Source organism: Meriones unguiculatus, chromosome 17 (genome assembly GCF_030254825.1).
Source record: "Meriones unguiculatus strain TT.TT164.6M chromosome 17, Bangor_MerUng_6.1, whole genome shotgun sequence".
Classification (NCBI taxonomy): Eukaryota; Metazoa; Chordata; class Mammalia; order Rodentia; family Muridae; genus Meriones; species Meriones unguiculatus.
In genome coordinates this window covers 96,565,667-96,587,500 of record NC_083364.1, presented here as the reverse complement: position 1 = coordinate 96,587,500, position 21,834 = coordinate 96,565,667, and the positions used below count along the sequence as shown (strand labels likewise).

The following is a 21,834-nucleotide window of genomic DNA, read 5'->3' as shown; positions in this document are numbered from 1 at the left end:
TGTTTTCTCCCTCTTCCAATGTCTATCCCCTTTGCCTTTCTGAATGAGGATTGATCATCTTACCCAGGGTCCTCCTTCTTGCTTAGCTTCTCTAGGTGAACAGATTTTAGTATGTTTATCCTATATTATAAGTCTAATATTGGCTTATAAGTGAGTATATACCATGTGTGTCTTTCTGCTTCAGTGATACCTCACTCAGGATGATCTTTTTTAGTTCCCACCATTTGCCTACAAATTTCATGATTTTCTTGTTTTTAATTGCTGAGTAGTATTCCATTGTGTAAATGTACCACAGTTTCTGTATCCATTCCTCAACTGAGGGACATATGGGCTGTTTCCAGATTCTGGCTATTACAAATAAAGCTGCTATGAACATGGTTGAGTAAATGTCCTTGTTGTATGCTTGAGCACCTTTTGGATATATGCCTAGGAGTAGTATAGCTGGATCTTGAGGAAGCGCTATTCCTAATTGTTTGAGAGAGCACCAGATTGATTTCCAAAGTGGTTGTACAAGTTTGCATTCCCACCAACAGTAGAGGAGGGTTCCCCTTTCTCCACAACCTCTCCAGCATGTGTTGTCATTTGGGTTTTTCATCTTAGCCACTCTGATGGGTGTAAGGTGAAATCTCAGGGTCGTTTTAACTTGCATTTCCCTGATAGCTAAGGATGTTGAGCATTTCTTTAAGTGTTTCTCTGCCATTCAATATTCTTCTATTGAGAATTCTCTGTTTAGCTCTGTGTCCCATTTTTAATTGGATTACTTGATTTGTTGCTGTTTAACCTCTTGAGTTCTTTATATATTCTGGATACTAGCCCTCTGTCAGGTATAGGGTTGGTGAAGATTCTTTCCCAGTCTGTAGGCTGTTGTTTTGTTCTGACGAGTGTCCTTTACTTTACAGAAGCTTTTCAGTTTCATGAGGTCCCATTTATTGATTGTTGATCTTAGAGCCTGTGCTGTTGGTGTTCTGTTCAGGAAGTTGTCTCCTGTGCCATGAGTTCAAGGCTCTTCCCCATTCTTCTTCTAACAGGTTTAGTGTGTCTGGTTTTACATTGAGATCTTTGATCCACTTGGACTTTAGTTTTGTGCTGGGTGATAAGTATGGATCTATTTGCATTTTTCTACATGTAGACATCCAGTTAGATCAGCACCATTTGTTGAAGATGCTATCTTTTTTCATTGTATGGTTTTGGCTTCTTTGTCAAAAATCAGGTGTCCATAAGTATGTGGGTTTATTTCTGGGACTTCTATTCCATTCCATTAATTCACCATTCTGTTTCTATACCACTACCATGCAGTTTTTAAGACTGTTGCTCTATAATACAACTTAAGATCAGGGATGGAGATACCTCCAGAAGATCTTTTATTGTATAGGATTGCTTTAATGATTCTAGGTTTCTTGTTATTCCATAGGAATTTGAGAATTTTTCTTTCAAGGTCTGTAAAGAATTGTGTTGGTAATTTGATGGGAATTGCATTGAATCTGTAGATTGCTTTTGGTAAAATTGCCATTTTTACTGTGTCAATCCTGCCAAGCCATGATCATGGGAGATTTTTCCATCTTCTGGTATCATCTTCTATTTCTTTCTCCAGAGACTGGAAGGTTTTTTTTCATACAAGTCTTTGACTTGCTTGGTTAGAGTCACACCAATGTACTTTATGTCCTTTGTGGCTATTGTGAAAGGTGCTGTTTCTCTAATTTCTTTCTCAGCCCTATTGTAATTTGTATACAGGAGGGCTACTGATTTTTTTTTTAGTTAATTTTTAATCCAGCCCAGTTTGCTGAAGGTGTTTATCAACTGTAGAAGTTCCTTGGTAGGATTTTTGGGGTCACTCATGTATACTATCATATCATCTGCAAATAGAGATACTTTGACTTCTTCCTTTCTGATTTGTAGCCCCTTGGTCTCCTTTATTGTCTTATTGCTCTAGCAAGGATTTCAAGAACTATGTTAAAGAGATATGAAGAGAGTGGGCAACCTTGCTTTGTCCCTGATATCAGTGGTATTGATTTAAGTTTCTCTCCATTTAGTTTAATGTTGGCTATAGGGTTGCTGTATATTGCCTTTACTATGTTTAGGTATGTCCCTTGTATTGCTGATCTCTCCAGGACTTTAAACATAAACGAATGTTGGACTTTATCAAATGCTTTTTCAGCATCTAAGGAGATTATCATGTGTTTTTTTTTTCTTTTAGTTTGTTTATATGGTGGATTACATTGATGGATTTCCATATATTGAACCACTTCTGCATAACTGGGATGAAGCTTACTTGGTCATAGTGGATGATATCTTTGATGTATTCTTGGGTTCAGTTTGCGAGTATTTCGCTGAGTATTTTTGCATCAATGTTCATAAGGGAGATTGGCCTGAAATTCTCTTTCTTTGTTGGGTCTTTGTGAGGTTTAAGTATCAAGGTGACTGTGGCTTCATAGAATGAGTTTGGTAATGTTCCTTCTGTTTCTATTTTGTGGAATAGTTTGAAGAGTATTGGTATTAGCTCTCCTTTAAAGGTATGGTAGAATTCTGTGCTGAAACCATCTGGCCCTGGGCTTTTTTTTTTTTTTAACGGGAGACTTTTGATGACAGCTTCTATTTCCTTATGGAATATAGGACTATTTAATTTATTTGCCTGGTCTTGATTCAGGTTTGGTAAGTGGAATCAATCAAGAAAATTGTCCGTTTCATTTAGATTTTCAAACTTAGTGGCATATAGTTTTTTGAAGTACGACCAAATGATTGTTTGGATTTCCTTAGTGTCTGCTGTTATGTCCCCCTTTCATTTCTGATTTTGTTGGTTTGGATAGTACCTTTTAGTTAATTTGGCTAAAGGTTTGTCTATCTTGTTGACTTTCTCAAAGAACCAGCTCTTGGTTTCATTGATTCTTTGAATTGTTGTATTTGTTTCTAACTTATTGATTTCAGCCCTGAGTTTGATTATTTCCAGCCGTCTACGCCTCTTGGGTGTGTCTGCTTCTTTTTTTTTTTTTCTAGGGCTTTCAGATGAGCCATTAAGTTGCTTGAATGAGCTGTTTCAAATTTCTTCTTGAAGGCACTTAGTGCTATGAACTTTCCTCTTAGGACTGCTTTCATTGTGCCCCAAAAGTTTGGGTATGTTGTGCCTTCATTTTCATTGAATTCTAGGAAGACTTTAATTTCTTTCTTTATTTCTTCCCGACCCAGCTGTCATTGAGTAGTGAGTTGTTCAATTTCCATGTGTGTGTAGACTTTTTGCTCTTTCTGTTGTTGTTGAGGTCCAGCTTAAGTCCATGGTGGTCAGATAGGATACAAGGGATTATTTCAATCTTCTTGTATCTGTTGAGTTTTGCTTTGTAACCAACTATATGCTCTATTTTGGAGAAGGTTCCATGAGGTGCTGCAAGGAAGGTAAATTCTTTTGTGTTTGGGTGAAAGGTTCTGTAGATGTTTGTTAGGTCCATTTGATTCATGATCTCTGTTAGAATCATTGCTTCTTTGTTTGATTTCTGTTTTGTTGACCTATCCTTTGTTGAGAGTGGGGTGATGAAGTTTCCCACTATTAATGTGTGGGGATCTATGTGTCATTTAAGTTTATTAATGTTTCTTTTACAAATGTGGGTGCCCTGTATTTGGGGCATAGATGTTCAGAATTGTGATGTCTTCTTGGTGGAATTTTCCCTTGATGAGTATGACGTGTTCTTCCCCAACTCTTTTGATTAATTTTGGTTGAAAGTCTATCTTATTAGATATTAGAATGGCTACTCCTGCTTGCTTCTTGGGACCATTTGCTTGGAAAACCATCTTCCAGCCCTTTACCCTCAGGTAATGTCTATCTTTATGACTTAGGTGTGTTTCTTGTATTCAACAGATTGTTGAGTCTTGTTTACACATCCATTCTGTTAATCTGTGTCTTTTTACTAGAGTTGAGTCCATCGATGTTGAGGGAGATTAATGACCAGTGGCTGTTAGATCCTTTGATTTTGATGTTGGTTGTAGTAGTGTGTTTGTGTGCTTGGCTACTTTTAGTTTTTCTGTAGTAAGGTTGTTTATTTCCTGTGTTTTCCTGAAAGTATTTCGTTTTCTTGGGTTGTATTTTTCCTTCGAGTATGTTTTGTAATGCTGGATTTGTGGGTAGTTATTTTTTAAATTTGTTTTTGTTGTTGAATATCTTGTTTTCTCCACCTATGATGACTGATAGTTTTGCTGGGTACAGTGGCCTGGGCTGACATCTGTGTTCTCTTAGGCTCTGCATGATATCTGTCCAGGCCCTTCTGGCTTTCATAGTCTCTGTTGAAAAGTCAGGTGTGATTCTAATGGGTTTGCAATTATATGTTACTTGGCCTTTTTTCCTTGCAGCTTTTAGTATTTTTCTTTGTTCTGTATACTTAAAGTTTTGATTATTATGTGTTGAGAAGATTTTCTTTTCTGGTCTAATTTATTAGGTTTTCTGTAGGCCTCTTATAGGCCTTTCCTTTAAATTGGGGAAATTTTCTTCTATGTGTTTGTTGAAGATATTTTCTGGGACTTGGAGACTAGAATCTTTTTTTTCCTCTATTCCTATTATTCTTAGGTTTTGTCTTTTCATGTTGTCTTGGATTTCTTGGATGGTTTGTGTCAGGAATTTTTTAGATTTATTATTTTCTTTGACAGACACATTGATTTCTTCCATTGTAACTTCCACACCTGAGATTCTTTCTTCCATCTCTTGTAGTCTGTAGGTTATGCTTACCTCTGTAGTTCCTGTTTCCTTCCCTAAGTTCTTCCCCTCCATGATTTCCTCCATTTGTGTTTTCTTTAATTTTTCCAGTTCTGTCTTCAGATATTGAACTGTTTTATTGATTTCCTTCACCTGTCTGACTGTATTTTCCTTTACTTCCTTCACCTGTTTGTTTGAATATTCCTCTGTTTCTTTTATTTCTTTCAGTGACTTAATCATTTCCTCTCTGAAGGCCACAAACTGTTTGCCTGCATCTTCCTGTATTTCTTTATGGATGGCCATGCTCTGTTTAACTTATTCTCTTTCTATTCTTTTTTTTTTTTTTTTTACAGATGGTCATAATCTGTTTAACTTTATTTCTGTATGCATTTTATTTGTTTCTTCCGTTATCCTCTTCATAAGCATAGATGTAAGGTCATCTTCTTAAATTTCACTTACATTAGGGTGTCCAGGGCTAGCTGCCCCTGGATAACTAGGTTCTGGAGATGTGGTATTGTTTTGCCTTTTGTTGGTTGTGCTTTTTTGCTAGCCTCTACCCGTCTGGCTGTCTCAGGTGTTGGCTGTTAGTTTCTGGTGCCGGCTGGAATCCTGGGCTGGAGAGAATCCCCTCAACAGAAAGATGGTTGTTCCTAAATGAAGCCTCCTCAGCTATTTGGGTACGGTCAACCGAATGACGGTGTTCTCAGGAATTGCCACAGCTCCCCTCAGGCATGGAGACCTGGGTGGTAGCTGTGGTCTTTGGTAGTCAGGGAGATTCTCCTCTCACCAGGAAGAGTTCTAGAGACAGCTGCCCTACTGCTGGGTTTCTTGCTCTGAATGTAGTGAGCTGCTGCTGCTGCTCCTATGCTGTGGCTGCTGGGCACAGCCCTCCTGAAGAACCAGGGAGCCCTGCGGTTTGGTCAGTTTAGCTAGGGATAACCGGTCGCACCTTAGAGCAGTATCTGGGGGCTGATCCAGTGGCTGTGAGTCTTCTGTAGGTCTGAGGTTGGAGCTCTGTGCCCCAGTGCCTAAGTGGTAATCAGTGGCGGGTGGGCGCAGCATGCATGTGTGCAGTGGGAGGCTAGAGCCTGTGGGGGCCCAGAAACTCTTCAGGAGCTGGGTGTCCTGAGGTACCTGATGCTTCCACCACTGTGGGGTTTCCTCCTAACAGGGAGACCCAGTCTGTGGTGTTTGGGGGTCCACAGTTTCATTAGGCACAGGCGAGTGGCTCCGTGCTGGAGACTGGGCACCTGCAGGAACCTGGGAACTCTTTGGGGGGAGGGGTGCCCTGAGTGCCCTGAGGTCAGCCCTGATGTTTTCCTCACCATGGGGTTTCCTCCGGGTGCGCAGGCAGGTCTCTGGGCTGGCGCTGAGCACCTGCCAGAGCCCAGGACCTTTTCCAGGGATTGTCTGGGTAACCTAAGGTCAGTCCCGATTGCTTCCTTCACTGTGGGGTTTCCTCTCACTTGGGAAACACAATTGCTGGTGTTTTAGGGCCCAGAGTTCAGTCCATTGGTCACTGTGCAGTCACTGCTGTCCTGCTCATCAGACACAGTGTCCTCCTGGCACTGCTATCTTGGATTGAAAAATACATTCTTGCGGGTAAATTCACTGGAGACTTTTCTGCCTTCCCCAGGACGAAAGACACAAAATCAGGAGATGAAGGTGCAGGCTTCTCCTGACATGGGGAATGAGGCTTCAGAGTCGGCAGCTTAGAGTATCAGGTGCGCATGCTGGTATCTGTAAGGGTGTGTTTCCATGTTTCTAAATAGTCGTGGATAGAGAAATGCAGCTGGAGGATGAGAGAGGCGCCGACAGGCAAAGCCCTTGCTACGCAAACCTGAGGACCCAAGTTTGAATCCCATGTAAAGCCAAACACGGTGACCCTGGCAGTCCATGGGAGAGACGGGACACGGAGGCTCACAGACCAGTGAACCTCGGGTGTGCAGGCTGAACACAACGGGGCTTTGTCTCACAAGAAGGTGAACACTGACACATGAGGTTGCCTTCTAACTTCACATGCACACTAGGGTGTGCTCGGCACACACACACACACACTCACACACACACACACTCACACACACATACACACACGCTCATACACACACATGCTCACACCACACACACTCACACACTCACACACACACACACTCATACACACATACACACACACGCTCATACACACATGCCCACACCACACACACACACACACACACACACACACGCTCATACACACATACACACACATGCCCACACATACACACACACACACACACACACACACACACACGCTCATACACACATACACACACATGCTCATACACACACATGCTCACACCACACACACACACACACACTCACACACACACACACTCATACACACACACATGCCCACACATACACACACACACACACACATGCTCACACCACACACACACATGCCCACACACACACACACACACACTCATACACACATACACACACATGCTCACACCACACACACACACACACACACACACACACATGCCCACACACACACACACACACACACACACATGCCCACACACACACATGCCCACACACACACATGCCCACACACACACACACACACATACACACACACACACATGCCCACACACACACACACACACACACACACACACACACACTCATTGGTGGGATAGAAAGCTCGCTCATGCTCCTGTGACTGTCCAGGCGTGGAGTCGCAGGAGCAATAATCCAGGCAACCCTCTGTGTTCTCTTGGCCTCACGACCACAGAAACAGCTCTATGAAGGGTGGACTCAACATCACTGAGGCTTTACACGCTGTCACACTCGGGACTGAGGAACGGGGGAGAGCAACATTGTCTGATGGAACAGGGGGCCTCTCAGCGGTGGCCTGTGAGTCTTCTTAGTCAGGACAGAGGCCGTCGCTGGGCGGCTCCACTCTGGGCCTTGGTGGTTAAAACCTGCATCTGGTTGAAACAAAATGTTTTCAACTCAAAACAGAGGTTAGAGAACCATCAAACAAACCCATGAAGCTCAGAAAACTGCAAAGGAACCCAAAGAGTAAGACAAAGGAAGATGTATAAAATCTATCGAGTTTTTTGGAAACTAAATGACTACAAAAATATCAGCTCTAAAAATACCAAAAAAAAAAAAAGCAAAAATTTGAATGTGAATGTGAAAACTCCAGTGTCAAAGAGGTTCTGAGGAGTAGTCGTGCTTCGCCAACTATATATATCCAAGATCAGCGTGGCAGGTGCTCCCTGGCAAGAGCCACGGGAAGGCTTTCGATGCCCTAAAAATTCCTTTTTCCAGTGACTCTCTGGTGGCTCACTGTAATATAATGACCCAGGAAAAAGAAAGAGAGCCAGCTGCAGCTGGAGTGCTATATGTATTCATATCCTAGACACATTTTATTTATAATTATCTTTTCTTCTCTCCCCAGGAAAAGCACAAAGAAGACATGACAATGGCCAAGTTAACTGAATCCATGAGTGAGTAATTTGAAATTTATTATTTACTTTTGGTTTTGAATGAAGAAATGCAAACTCATGCAAAGACCAAATCCTGTTGTAATGCTCTGCCTGTGTGATTGTCTCTAATTCCCGGAGAGCAAAGGTCTGTCTGATTGAGTCCATGGCATGTGTCAGTATTGCTTCACGAAATGCTCAAAACTCACCTGGGCTGGGTTCAGGTTTCCAGACTGAAACTGCTGCCCAAGAATGGAGCTAAAGAATGGAAATGGATTTGTTTTGTGTTGCTCCTTTTGGTGTTGGGAATCCACAATGCTTTTGGCCTGATTCGTCAGTCATGTAGCTAAGTTGGACGATGTTTTCCATGTGCTTATCCCATGGGCTGGGCGGAGTGAAAAGAAAGGGATGCTGAGTCATCGTAAAACCTTCAGGTACCACTCAGAGCTTCCCAACAAACAAGAACAGATTGCATGAAGGGTAAGTCACTTGCTGAGATTTTCATTCTGAGGAGACAGGTGTCATGGTGCCCTAAACCTGTAAGCTGAATGAATAGAATTCACAGAGCATCTTTAAGAAGGAAGGAAAAATAATTATAACAAATCACCCTGCAGATGACAAGTGCAGGTTCCTCTGTTGACATTTAAATATTAGAACCATGGAGAGACGGGATAAGCCGACTGTCGTTTGTTTTGAAAACATCCATGATTCCCCATAACGGCTTCCAGGTGGAGGTTCCCGAAGGCCTGCACACTAGTCTATGTTATCATCAGGGCTCTGGGCAACTTCCTTTTATTCCTTTGATCTGTGACAGCTAAGGTTGACTCTTCCCCTGCAGTGAAGTGCCTCGGGCTCGCATGCTTTGGGTCCTGAGACCTCACTGGGGCACTAAGGGCAGACATGGGGGCTGTGGTCTGTGCCAGCGGAGGAGCCGCAGTACCCTCGGAAGCTCAGTGCGCGCACTCTGTGTGGTTAAAGAGGAACGCAGGGCTCATGCACACAGCTGAGTGAGGAGGTAAATTTAGCTCATCTCTGTAGGGGGCAGGTTTTAGGGTGTGAACATTGTGGGAGAAAGCTATGGCGGACATTTTCTGCACACTGTCAGCACTCACACTCAAACCAGATAAAGGTTTTGCTAACCCTCCAAATCTCACTCAGGAAAAGCTTTGGCATGTCTACAGGGCTGAGGCATTGGTCCTTGACACAGTGGTACCCATGTCAACAATACACATTCACTCAAGACTTCATTTACCCCCTACAGCAGAGTCAAAGGTCTTAACAGCTCCATCCCTAGATGAGAGGCTGCCAAATGACTTTATTACTGCTTTCCTTTAACTCCTGATGGCAAACTGCAAGTTCCAATCAGACCTATCCTAGGCTGATGTCAGTGTGTGACCAGCAATTACACAAGCAGAAGGAGCAGATGAAGCAGAGGCCTCCTTGAGCTCTTCACTCTGTCTCTGCACCACTCTTTGCCCTGCTCCCTCTCCATCCTGCTCCACCTGCGGACTTGCACAGGCTCAAAACATTTCCCGTGTGGTCTGAGGCACCACAAACTGGGTCTTTATAATGAAAAGCCTCTCAGACAAAACAGCATGTCCTCTTGTAAGATCTGGCATGAAACTGAGTCACGCAACTTTCACACTGTGTTCAAACATGGAGAGGGACTGCAGACAGTGGCCACTCCTTCACTATCACAGGCAAAGACTGTCCTAATCTCTGCATCTTAACGACCATGTAATGTAAATGGTCCTTCTCCTTCTCCTTCTCCTTCTCCTCCTTCTCCTTCTCCTCCTCCTCCTCCTCCTCCTCCTCCTCCTCCTCCTCCTCCTCCTCCTTCTTCTTCTTCTTCCTCTCCTCCTTTTTCTCCTCCTCCTCATCCTCCTCAACCTCCTAGTCTTCCACCTCCTTTCTCCTGTTTTCCTTTTTCCATTTTGTTATTCTACTTCTCTTTCTCATTCTATAGCCCAGACTGGCCTGTAACTTATGGCCATTTTACCTCAGCCTCTTGAGTGCTTGGGTTACAGACATAAGCCTCTAATGCCCTGATCCACAGCACCTCTGAGTACTAAAAATAGTAACAGCCTAAAACCTGGCACTACTGTCCACAAATGTGAATTCAGCCTCCACTGTGTGAGTAAATTAAGCCAGAGAGGCTTAAACACAGGCTGTGGGCTAAAACTTCTCCACAAAGCCTCTGTTAGAAACTTACTCTCTGCTGCCATTAATACTGTTTTAATCCTCGTCGTAAAGTACTGTCCTGGTCACTATTTATTATGAAGTGTTTTAATTTTTCTGTTGGTTGGATGTGGGACCCTCTCTTGGCTATCATGGGGCTAGTGCCAAATTTCAAATTTCTTTCCCATTTTTCTGATGACTTTGGATCCTCTGCTTCAGAAAAGCACTATCAAAATTGCATTCTGCACTCTTGAGAAGAGAAGAGGGGACAGCTGTTCTAAATTGCTTTGTCCTTATGGGGAAACTCAGAGATATGGCCAATGTACAAGAAAATTTAAGGTTTTAAGAAAAGAGTTTATAATCATGCCCAAATGTAGCAGTTTACTGATTTCTTAGAAAGAAGCTCAACTTTATGATGTATAGCAGACAAACTGTGACTCTTCTAGATTCCATAAAATAGAATCGTGAGTTAACAAATAAACATGATATTAAAATGAAATCCACGAATGATTAAATATACGGCTGATACTTACTCTGCATAAGAACTAATAAGGAAATAGGAGCACCGTTATGTAAGGAGGTTCAGGTCAGTAAACGGAGGGGGGAATAAACAGCCACTACTCCATAAAACGGATGGGAACATCACATCTGTGGCCACTGGAGAAAGGGGACATGAACGGAATCACAACAGCCAGGACACGGTGCTCTGAAATGGGTAAACACTTCACTTGACAAACTGCCAAGAAACAGCCATCTGGTTACCAGATCCTCGCCATGCTGGCTGAGAGCAACGGTGAGGCTCCTCACACCACTGCATATCTAAATGCTGACGACACAGAGCGATGCGAGCCCTCCCTCCACCTCCCTAGCCCACGCCACCCACAGCCACCTCAGAAACAGCCATGAGAAGCAAGAATGTCGGTAGCTCACTAGGCGTCCGATGAAAAGCAACTCTATTGAATACATAGGATACTTTAAAGTTTTTTATATCTCATTTTGAGGTAAGGAGGGGCAGAGTAAAGAAAATAAAAACAGGATGAAAGAATGATGATGTGAAATAGGGAAAGCAAAAACAAAAAAATACATGTTATAGAATTCATAAGGGAGAGTAAATAGCAAAGATCATTGGTCAGAGAGGGGAGGGTGAGAGCTGTGAGGGGGCAAGGGGGCCAGAGGGCCTAAACTTTAGCGCAGAGCATGGGCCTACTTCCCATACAGCCTTTAAAACTGGACTCGCTGCGTCTATGAGGTGGGTATTTTCCCACTTGCTCTATCAGAAGCCCTATTTTAAAAGCGCAGACAGAGGCTAGGGAGGTGATTCAGCATAGGATCACTAACGTTCTTCTAGAGGACCCAGGTTCGATTCCCAGCACCCACGCTGCTGCCTATAGGACCCAGCTTCTTCTCCGGACTCCACAGGTACCCAGCATACACATGGCTGCACAGGCATATATGCAGACAAAACACTTATGCACACAAAATAATAAGATAGGTTTTTAATTTAAAAAGAACATTCAGAAATCTCACAGTGGAAGGAGTCTCTGAATTTGCTCTTAGGGTAGCCAGGAGTTTATGTCTGTCCACTGAATGACCAAAACAGCAGAGCCCAGAGGCGCTAAATGCTGTCTATAGACACACAAGGACTCAAACGGTGCCAACATCAGAGGTGAGTGGCTGGGTCCTGACATGAGCTCTCAAACCAAAGCCGTGACCACCAGCTGGAGGCTTGGAGCTGTGGACATCCAAGGCTGTCTGGAGTCACCATCAGTTCCTGTGTGGGCTGTTCTTGAGCACACGTCCTCGGTAAATAGCTTTGCGGTCACTCCCTGCTCCTCTTTCTCCTGACCCCCCCCCCCCAGGCCTCAGGGGAATGTGTCAGGAAGCCTCATCACTGGGCCCACCCTGGTGTGGATGCCAATCAGGATCTGACCTTGTATGGGGTTGCAAGGATGAAACAGGTTGCAGACTTGGCTTGGTACCTTCCCCAGCTGCATGAGATCCTCAGGCAGCCCCCTGCGGTGTCCTGGGCCATGCTCCTGCCCCCTTCCCTGAAACAGCAACAGGTTTACAGGGTATCACTGCCTGGGTAGATAGAGGTCTCCCGATACCCTGACAGTCCCGGAGTTGACCTGTGGCCTTCTGCCTCCATCTTGCCAGCCTCGCCTGGGCACAGATGTCTCAAGCCTCTCCTTTCCCAGCCAGTGTCCCTTGTGGTCCTCGGGGTCATGTCTAGGGGTCATTCTGCCCATATGTCCACCCCACCTGGACACACAATCCCAGCGCAGCTCCTGGGAACGGGAAGAGCCACTCAGCACCCTTTGGAAAGAAAAGACAGAGCAGCAGCCTGCGGGCTTGCACTCAGTGGCTTCAGAAAGTGTCCTGATGCCGCCAGGAAGAGACTCTGGGAGCCAAGGACCTGCTGCCGACAGGGCTCGGCTTACCGCTTACGGTAGTGGGCCTCCCTGCCCTGGTGAAAGAGGCAGCTCAAAGGAAAGCAGCGCAGCTTCGAAAGCTGCTCCTGTCACAGGAAACGAGGGGAGGGAGCAGCTACAATCACCACACTTAAATTAGCTCCATTAAAGCGAAGTGGTTTTTAATCACATAGCCCTCGAGGAGCAGCTGGCGTGGCTCCAGCATTGCGTGAGGCCTCGGAAAGGGAGCGGCTTCCTTCCTGTGTGGTGTGCCACCTTTGGGGAGCTGGCACCCACAGTTCTGGGAACACATGTTGCAGCGTAACCCAACAGGTTGATGGTGGCAGTCACAGGCCGCCAAGGCCCTTCCTTCAGACCCCGGCACACTCCTAGGTCTGAAGGTCCACGGAAGGGCGAGCGAGCTTCAGCAACTGTGGGATGCGAGCGCGGAGTCCAGCCTAGAGCAGACGGTACAGCCTGAGGGTCCAGATGGGAGGCAGCTCAGAGGGGGCGGACGGAGCTCGGACAGCAGAGGGTCGGGCTGTGAGGAGGCTGTGAAAGGCCAGAATCTTCCTGCATGTGACGGAGGGCTGGGACGTAAGGCTGTGAAGAGGGTTAACACTTTGGAATGGTTCTTTCAGGCATTGTGGGTAGATCAGCAGGTTGGTCGGGAGTGGAGAAAGGCAGCTGGAAGCCTGGAGAACAGATAACTGAGAGTCTGCGTGATGCGTGAGGGTGCGTCAAATGTGAGCAGGGCGGTGGCGGCTGGGGCGGCTGGGGCCGCTGAGGCAGGGGAAGCACTTGGAGATGTGCCCTGTGCACTTAGGGTGGGGCCGAAGCAGGGCGGATGCTGTGGGCGGCTGCTGCAGTGAGACTGGGTTTTAATGCGTTCAACCTGAGCCCTGCACAATGGCACGCATGGGCTTCACTGCTCTAGAGTTGCTTTTGTCGGACGGCCAGCAAACTGTGAAGGAAGAGTGTCCCCTTGTGCCCTGGGCAGGTGCTAGTGTACAAGCAAGATGCTATGTGTTGGTACCATAACAGAAACACTTCAAGGTTCAACAGACACACAGGTATGCTGTACCAGGTCCATTCTGTGGCGCTTAGACAGGCACACACATGCACAAACACATGCGCACATGCACACTGGTACACACACACACATGCACACACACACACATGTACACACACACATGCACACACATAGGCAGCCACACTACACATGCACAGGAATTGCCACTGCCAGGAACACACAAGCTACACAAAACAACAAAACCAAGAAGCACATCTTGGTCTCCTTGTTCCGGAGAGGCTGCTGCTGGTCTTAGCGGAAGTCAAGCAGGCCTGCTTCCTGGAGTCTCCGCCCCTTCCTCCTGGATCTTGGGCACCGCAGTGGACAGGTGAAAACAGCACCCTGATGTTTCTCTTCCCGTAGTATCCTTCTGGTAACTTAAGAAATGAACAAAAATAAAAATAGTCTTGGGATTTCTTGACTTGGGCACCATCGCCTTTTGGGGGCCAGTTCAGTCCTACCCATGGCATGTTAAGCAGCCCTTGACTTTTAACCCTCTAGGTGCCGGTAGAACTTTTCTCATAGATGGGAAAGTAGGAACTGTCCAGACATCAATAAACTTGTACTGGATGGGGAGAGGGGCTCAGAGAGGGAGGGGACATGGTCACTCCTGGTTAAAAGTCAGGGCCGCACTGAAGCAAGAAGGGCAGAGGAGGGTGGGGGAGGACAGAGGAGGGTGAAAAGGGTAGGGGAGGGCAGAGGAAGGCAGGGAAGGACAGGAAAGGCAGAAGAGGGAGAGGCAGGGGAGGGCAGCTTGCCTTCCTTCCCTTTCATGCTAACGGCAGAGTTGGCTCCTGGCTCCCACGCCTTCCCAAGCCCACAGGCCCCATTTCTAGTCACATGTCTTCCTCCCATGCTCTCCTCATCCCATGATTAATTCAGAAGTGGCCAGTGAGAACCGTTGCTGGGAGCCTTCTGCTCAGTCACCTGACTTGGAGAATGCTGGGCCGTGAGCATGTCTGCCTCAACTCAACTCATCCACCTGAGACTCAGACCTCTTGAGCGGCAATGTTGAGGGTGGAAACGGAAGCAGCACAGCCCCTGGGGGCAGGTGAGGAGGTGGCAGAAGAGGCGGGCTCCAGAGCAGAGCTGCCGTTATCCCCGAAGCTCACAGGAGCAGCCTTCTTCCACAAACAGCAGCTCTTAGGACCTGCCTATGCCCTTGCTTCTGAGCAGTCACTGTCCTCTCACATCCATCTTCCCAAGCCGCTGCTCATGTCCAACCCGGAGTGGTAACCTCCGTGCCTCCCCCTACCCTCCTCTGCTCCCACCAGGCCTTGTTTCAGAGGCTCCAACGTCAAGGTGAAACCTCCACAGGGCACCTCACGCGGTGTCTGCCCCTCACTCAGGACAGCAGGGACCTTGGTCCTCGCTCATCCTTCACTTCTTTTCCAGTGGGTGGCCATAAGCAGAGTAGCTGTGGGGCACCAGGAGCCAGCCCAGCCCAGCAATCAGGAGGCAGCACCTGAGCCAAGCTGCCCTGCCACCTGCTGGACCACCACTCAGGAAGCCCTGAGCATCCCGGCCACTCACAAGACAACCTAGAAATCCATCCCTGCTTGCCTTTGCCACAGCCCTAAGGGATAGACTCACCCCACCTCTCCAGAAGCTCACTTTCCCCTCACTCCACCACTGTCAACCCCATCCCACTGTCCAGCCCCTCCCTCCTCCCACAAGCTGCCACCTGGCTCTGACAGCCGATCAGCCCTCCCACCGCCTGCCAAGCTGAGGAAGCTTCCCCTCCTCCCTCCCACAGCTCCATCCTCCTCCTCGCATCAACCTCCCTGAACAACAGGTTTCAAGACAGAGAGGGAGAACGAGAAAGTCTTTGTGAGGTGGCGCAGGTTCCACTCGACTATGAGGCTAGAGCCTGAGGTGCCAAGTGTTCCTTGGTACCTACAGGAGTGGGAAGGGGACCTGGAAACAGTCTGTGGGATCAGCATACCCAAAGTTGGGGTCCTCAGAGTACCGAGGCATCCCGCCAGAAACACACCCACAAGCAAGGCGCGCACAAGGGAGCCGAGCCTCCCGTGGTGCTCTGGAGATGGAGCAGAGGGCCCGGGCGAGCAGCAGAGTACGAGTACGCTGCATTTTAAGGCCCAGACACTCAGAGCACAGCAACCCAAGACAGCTGGAGCCGGTTCTGCACCCAGCCCCGCCCGTCCCGGCGCTCCCAGCCCTTCAGGGAGCTGTTATCAACAATCTTCTACAGTTGTTCCCTCGCACACACCCCTCATCACCGTTCCCCAACCTGGCTGGCCATCCATGTGGCACATGCTTGTTCCGAGCCCGTCCAGGGCTTCCTGAGTTCACCGGGGAGAGAACCATCCTCTGAGCTGGGTGAAGCTCGGGGGGAACGAAGGACACCTGACGCTGAGCCCCACCTTCTAAGAGCGTCACCCTAAGGGCAGCGCAGATGGGATGCCGCTGGCGCTTCGGGTGCGCCTCCATGCTCTGCCTCTATCTTGCTCTTCTCAGAAGATACTAAACCTCGGGCTCAAGCGTGAGCGGGTGGGGTCTCGGTGCCTAATCCCAGACTCGGAACTGCCCAGCAGCCTGGAACTTCAGTCGGGGAAAGTTTCTGGACAAAGCGTTTCTGATAGCGAAGGTCTCCCACGCTGGGCGGTAGCGAGAGCGTCCTAGGAGTCGTGGAGGCGTCTGTGGTACCAGGAGGCCGCAGGACATCACTCAGGCCCTTTGCTCCGAGTTTCCGCAAGTGAGCATCACAAAACTGCCCAGCGCGGTTAGAGCTGATAGCGTGTGCATTCAGGCCAACGCCAGCATTCATGTCTACAACTGCACACAAGAAATTATTACCTCACGTGTACATATGTGTGTGGATTCGCTAATGGGTACATGGAAGGCTAGTGTGTGTGTGTGAAAAGCCAGCACACAGAGAACATAAAGTTGACAGCAGTCGTCCCCTCCAGGGCATTACAAACAAACAGACTCTTCTTCGCCCTGTACCACGTTTCTGTTGTCAAGGCCTTCTAAGACTTGAGAATGGTGCTCAGGTACCAACGCAGATGCAACAGCATGGCGCCCGTCAGCCCAGCACACTCAGGGGTGGACACAGATGAGACTCAAGCTAAATCAGCAAGCTCTAAGTCAGTGAGAGACTCATGCAAAAATGAAAGGAGAAAGAGACTGAGGTTGACCTCCGACCCCTACCCACCCCCCCACACAAAAGCTCACCTCAAAATTCTCTAAAAGAAAGCTTATTCCGCTCAAGTCTCTCTTGACCTGAGGGCTGTGCTCTGCAATTCCAGAAGTTCACTGAGATACTAAAATAGTCACTGCTGACCAACGTCCACCACAGCCTGTGTTTTAATATGTTGCATCTGTTGCTGGTGGGGCCTTCGTTTTAGATTCACCCACATTCTACCTACATTGGCTACACAGCAGAAATCCTTTCCATCAGCATGGACCTGCTCTGTGTCATACACCCCAGGACCACGTTAGGGACAGGAGAGACCAGGGCTCAGTTAGCCCAGCTGCTGCCCTGTTCCATCCAGGAAACAGGACTTACCTGGCACTGTCACTGCTTCTGGCTCTTACAACCATTCTGCAGTGAAGGAGAGGGTCTGAGATGATCAAAACACATCGCATGAAATTCTCAAAGAGTGAAAATACTTTTAAGGAAAGAAAAACAGTAATCAATACTTGTTGATATCAAGGAAAATAGAGTCAATATTTTTTGAAAAATAACAATTTTTAAAAATACAGAAACTTGAGACCAGTTCTCCAAACAAGGAGCATGCATGGATATAACCTAGAGCCCCTGATCAGATGTATCCCACAGCAGCTCAGTATCCAAGTAGGTTCCCTAGTAAGGGGAACAGGGACTGTCTCTGACATGAACTCAGTGGCTGGCTCTTTGACCTCCCCAACCCCCGTGGGAGGAACAACCTAGCTAGGCCATGGAGGAGGATGTTGTAGCCAGTCTTGGTGAGACCTGATAAGCTAGGGTCAGATGGAAGGGGCACTGGACTAGGAGAGGGGTGGGGAGGAGATGAGGGAGGGAAGGTGGGATTGGGAGGGAATGAGGGGGGCTACAGCTGGGATACAAAGTAAATAAATTGTAATTAATATTAAAAAATTAAAAAAACACTTTTGAAAGTGTCCTCTCCGCTTTAACTTTTGGAAGAGTTAAAGAAGGACAGACATTGACTTTCCTTGAATGCTTGGTAGAATTCCCTGGAGGCCACGCTGCCCCCTGGGGGAGCTTTTCTTTGTTGGGTCTTTTGATCGTGGACTCCCTGATCTGGAGGCCATGCTGCCCCCCCACCCTGGGGGGCTTTTCTTTGTTGGGTCTTTTGATCGTGGACTCCTTGTCCTTGCACTTTATTGGTTGTCTCAGAATTGCTGCCTCTTCATGCTCAGTCTCATTGGCTCTAGATTTACAGAAATCCACTCGTTTCCTCCCATTCACCCGGTGTGCCCTGATATCCACAGAGCACTCCCTTGAGCTCTGTCCTTCGCTGAGGCCACTGTGGGCCTCTGTCCTCCCCAGTCTCACCTGAGCCTTCCTCCCTCTTGCTTTCAGGACAGCTAAAGTTCACTCTGTTTTTCTTTCCAAGAAACTAACACTCGGTCCCGTCAGTCTTAATCTTGTTTGCACTCCCCCCTGCTTCAGCTCGTTTTGGCTGGTTTCTTATTATTTGGTCCTGGTTTGTCTTTCTTCTCCTGGTTCCCTGAAGCATGAAGTCTGCTGGAGGAGAGCCTTCTTTTCCATCAGTGTACATGTTTACGGCTGTATCCATTCCCCTCAGAAGCAGCTGGGCTAGCTCCTGTGATCTTTGGTATGCGCTGTTTCCATTTTCACAGAAAACACCTTGTGTGGAGATATTTTTAAACATCTTTACGTTTCTCTGATGCATTGCTGGCTCAGGGAGGGATTGGTTTCCATGTGATCTTTCCGTTTCTCCTGTTGTTCGCCTTCCTAGTTTCCGACTACTGTGGCTGGGAAAAATACTTATGTGATTGCTATAACTATTAAGATTTGCTTTGTCAACCAACCTATGCTCTAAATAGAGAGTGCTTTGCACACTCTCTAGAAGAACGCACATTCCACTGCTTAGATGGGCTGGTCTGTGCTTTTCTGCTTGGCCCGTCAGGTCTGGAGAGTGGTTCACTCCTGGTGGTTCTCACTGATTTTTAAACCTGGATGATTAATCCACTGCCAGAGAGCGGAGCGATGAGGTCCTCTGCAGCTAGCAAACCTCCGCTTTCCCTCTGTTCACATTTGCTGACGTGTTGAGGGTCGCTGGGACGGGCGCTCTTACAGCTGATAACCTGAACTCCTCAGAGCTTCCTGAGGAGTGCCTTCACCTTGTGTGGCTGTTCTTGACTTGTCCTCCCGGGAAACATCTTGTTTCTGTGCTGGCCCTATGTGCCCCATTTCACTGGCCCGGTCTCCCTTCTGTGACGGTGTCTCCATGTGCAGAAGGCGGTAAGATGCCCCTTGGCACAGGAAGTGTTAGGAGCTGTTTCACCAATGTGCTTATATTTTCAGGAGCCTTTACTAGGGCAATTCTGTCAACAAGATTTGTGCTGCCACATGGGTTGACGACTAGGAGCCAAGGGGGTGCTCAGGGCCTGCCACACAAATATGGGATCCTGAGCTCAGAGCCTCGGCACCTACATAAAATGCCAGGCGTGAACCCCTGGGTGGGGACAGAGGCTCCAAAGGACTGCCTGGCCAGCCAGCAGCTTCTAGTTCAGAAAGACCCTGCTCCAAAGAATGAAAGCAAAGGGGAAGAGACTCAGCATTGAACTCTGACCTTCTTAGACAACACACACATCACATATCACACACACATGCACACCCACTATATACACACATATACACACCACATGTTACACACACAAATGCACACACACGAAATGAGTTGTTTCTGACTTCTAGACAGCTCACCTCTCCTCAGTGGCTGACACGGGGCTCTTTACCCCCATAAGGAGAATAGAATTGATCTCAGTTGCCATAAAATGGTCCTTGCTCGCCACAGAGTCCAGCAAAGCCACAGGCTCAGCCGTCTAATTGGAAGACAAACCTTCTCCCTTGTGGAGCGGTCTTCGAAAATCAGTGTTGAGATCACAACTGCAGGGTGTCATCAGACCTCCCGCAGAGCTCCAACGGTTAGAACCACCCCAGGCTGCAGGAACCCGGAGTATCCAGGCTCACAGCAGGGACCATCCAGCTGAGTACAGCCTCGGCTGGCCCCACACTCCACATTCACAGGTGGGGCATGGAGTGCCTCCCTACCACCAGCTCCATGTTGTGAGAACCAGCTTCCCGTTCAGAAACTCCACATAGCAAGAGATCCCGTGTTCCTTGTCCATCAGGGCTGTTCCATAACTGCCGCTCAAACGGGCAGTGTCCAGACGGGCTCACCGGGAGGCTGTCAGTTCAGGGGTGCGCGTTAGCTCCCTGTCTCCTGTGTTCTAGCAAGCAAGCTCACTAACACTTCCTATAATGTTATAAAAATACTAATATGATAATAATGACAACACTCAGTGGACTCCCCCCGTAAACGCACGTCGGCTCAGGTAACAGTGGTATAAACGAGAGGCGTGGTGGCTGCGGCGGTTTCGCTGGAAAAGAACCACCTTTGGAAGTGGTGACTGCTGTGTATGAGTCTCCCTTGGGTGCCAGCGTAGGACATTTGGGAGCCAGGAGGAAGTGGATGTGGGATGGGTCCATGCCCCTGGAGTGTTCCCTGTGAGTCCCCACGGTCAGGGGCCTGTCACGTTGACTATGTGATAAAACTATGTGCTTTATCTGCTTACTCATGGCCGCTGAAGGTGAGTGCTCCTCTGGGTTCTGATTGTTGAGGAGCTTCATCATAGATACGCCGTCCTCACAATGAAGGAGCTTGCCGTTGGCGCCTCTGAGGTGTTCGGCTTCCACTCACATCAGAAGAGGGTTCTGGGTAAATCAACCGTTGGTTCCAGGTGAGGGGAAAGCAGAAGCAGGTCAGCAGTGGGCATGTCCAAACAGCCATGCTAAGGGAAGTGTGTCCCACACAGGACCCAGAGTCTGGGGAGAACTCAAGAATAAAACAATTAAAATTGAAGCTTTGGGAGGGAACAAAGCTCACATGCCTTGGTGGTTTGGCGTATTTTGGCAGAAGTCAAGATTAAAGATATGACCCTTGCTGGTAATGCTAGGGAAAAGATGAAGATTTGGCCATGACTTACGTAAAACCTTAGAGGAGATGAGGCTTGTCGGGGTCTTGTCGGCCATTCCTGAGCTGCAGCATCACATGGACTGCCTTGTCTGGTGTGGTTCCGGCGCTGAGAAGTAAATCACTTAGTGATGAGAGAGTCTTTCTTGCTCTGATGAGATGAGTCATGATGGGCCCAGGTAGCCTGAGCACGCGCTGACCAAGTGGGGCCTCTGAGAAGGGAGGAGGCGGGAGGCTCCAGTCTGACTGCGGACCAGCGCTTTGATTCCTGCTTCACCAGCTCATGCCTGGAGCTTGCACCCTAGACAGAGCTCTGGGCATCTGGGGGAGTAGCCACATACACCTGATCCCACAGAGCGGAGTCCAAAAGCCCCAGGCTGCCTGTCAGAACTCACCTGTGAGTATCCACCATCCTAAAACATGTAGAAACGTGGCAAAGAGCCATCCCTGTGCATGGGTGGGGTTGGCTCCAGATCCCCACACAGCACACCTCAGATGTTCGAGGCCCTCCTCTCAAGTGTGGCCGTGCACACACAGAGCCTGCGAAGATCCTCAGGGGCGCATTACGTCACCGCTACATGCTTTGTCACTGCTAATGCAGACTGAGTGTGCTGGCAGCCGCCATGAGAGTTTGTCACTTAGAGAATAATGACAAGGTCTTTTTGCTAATCCCACTATGTGGAACTCATGGCGTAGGACCACTGAGCTGCAGTTTTGCAAGTTTCTCTGGAAGAGCTCATAGTGCAGAATGAACGGTCGTAAAAGCAGCCTTACCAGATCGGCTCCCTGGCACTACATGGGTAGCCCCTCAGGGCCGTCTTCACAGCGTGGAAGCTGA

At 47.9% G+C, this 21,834-nt stretch overlaps 1 protein-coding gene across 4 annotated transcripts in view; it reads left to right on the top strand.

Moving 5' to 3' along the window:
• Kcnj6 (potassium inwardly rectifying channel subfamily J member 6) overlaps window positions 1-21,834 on the top strand; it is a 215,467-nt gene that overhangs the window by 48,035 nt on the left and 145,598 nt on the right. For 2 of the 4 annotated variants that reach the window (XM_060370806.1, XM_060370803.1), the window contains exon 2: window positions 8,124-8,172. In XM_060370806.1, coding sequence (XP_060226789.1) covers window positions 8,142-8,172 — 31 coding nt within the window. In that variant the 5' untranslated portion in view covers window positions 8,124-8,141. Of the gene's footprint in view, window positions 1-6,308; window positions 6,397-8,123; window positions 8,173-8,250; window positions 8,629-21,834 lie in introns of those variants that run through there. The other 2 variants (XM_060370804.1, XM_060370805.1) reach the window with 2 other exon arrangements.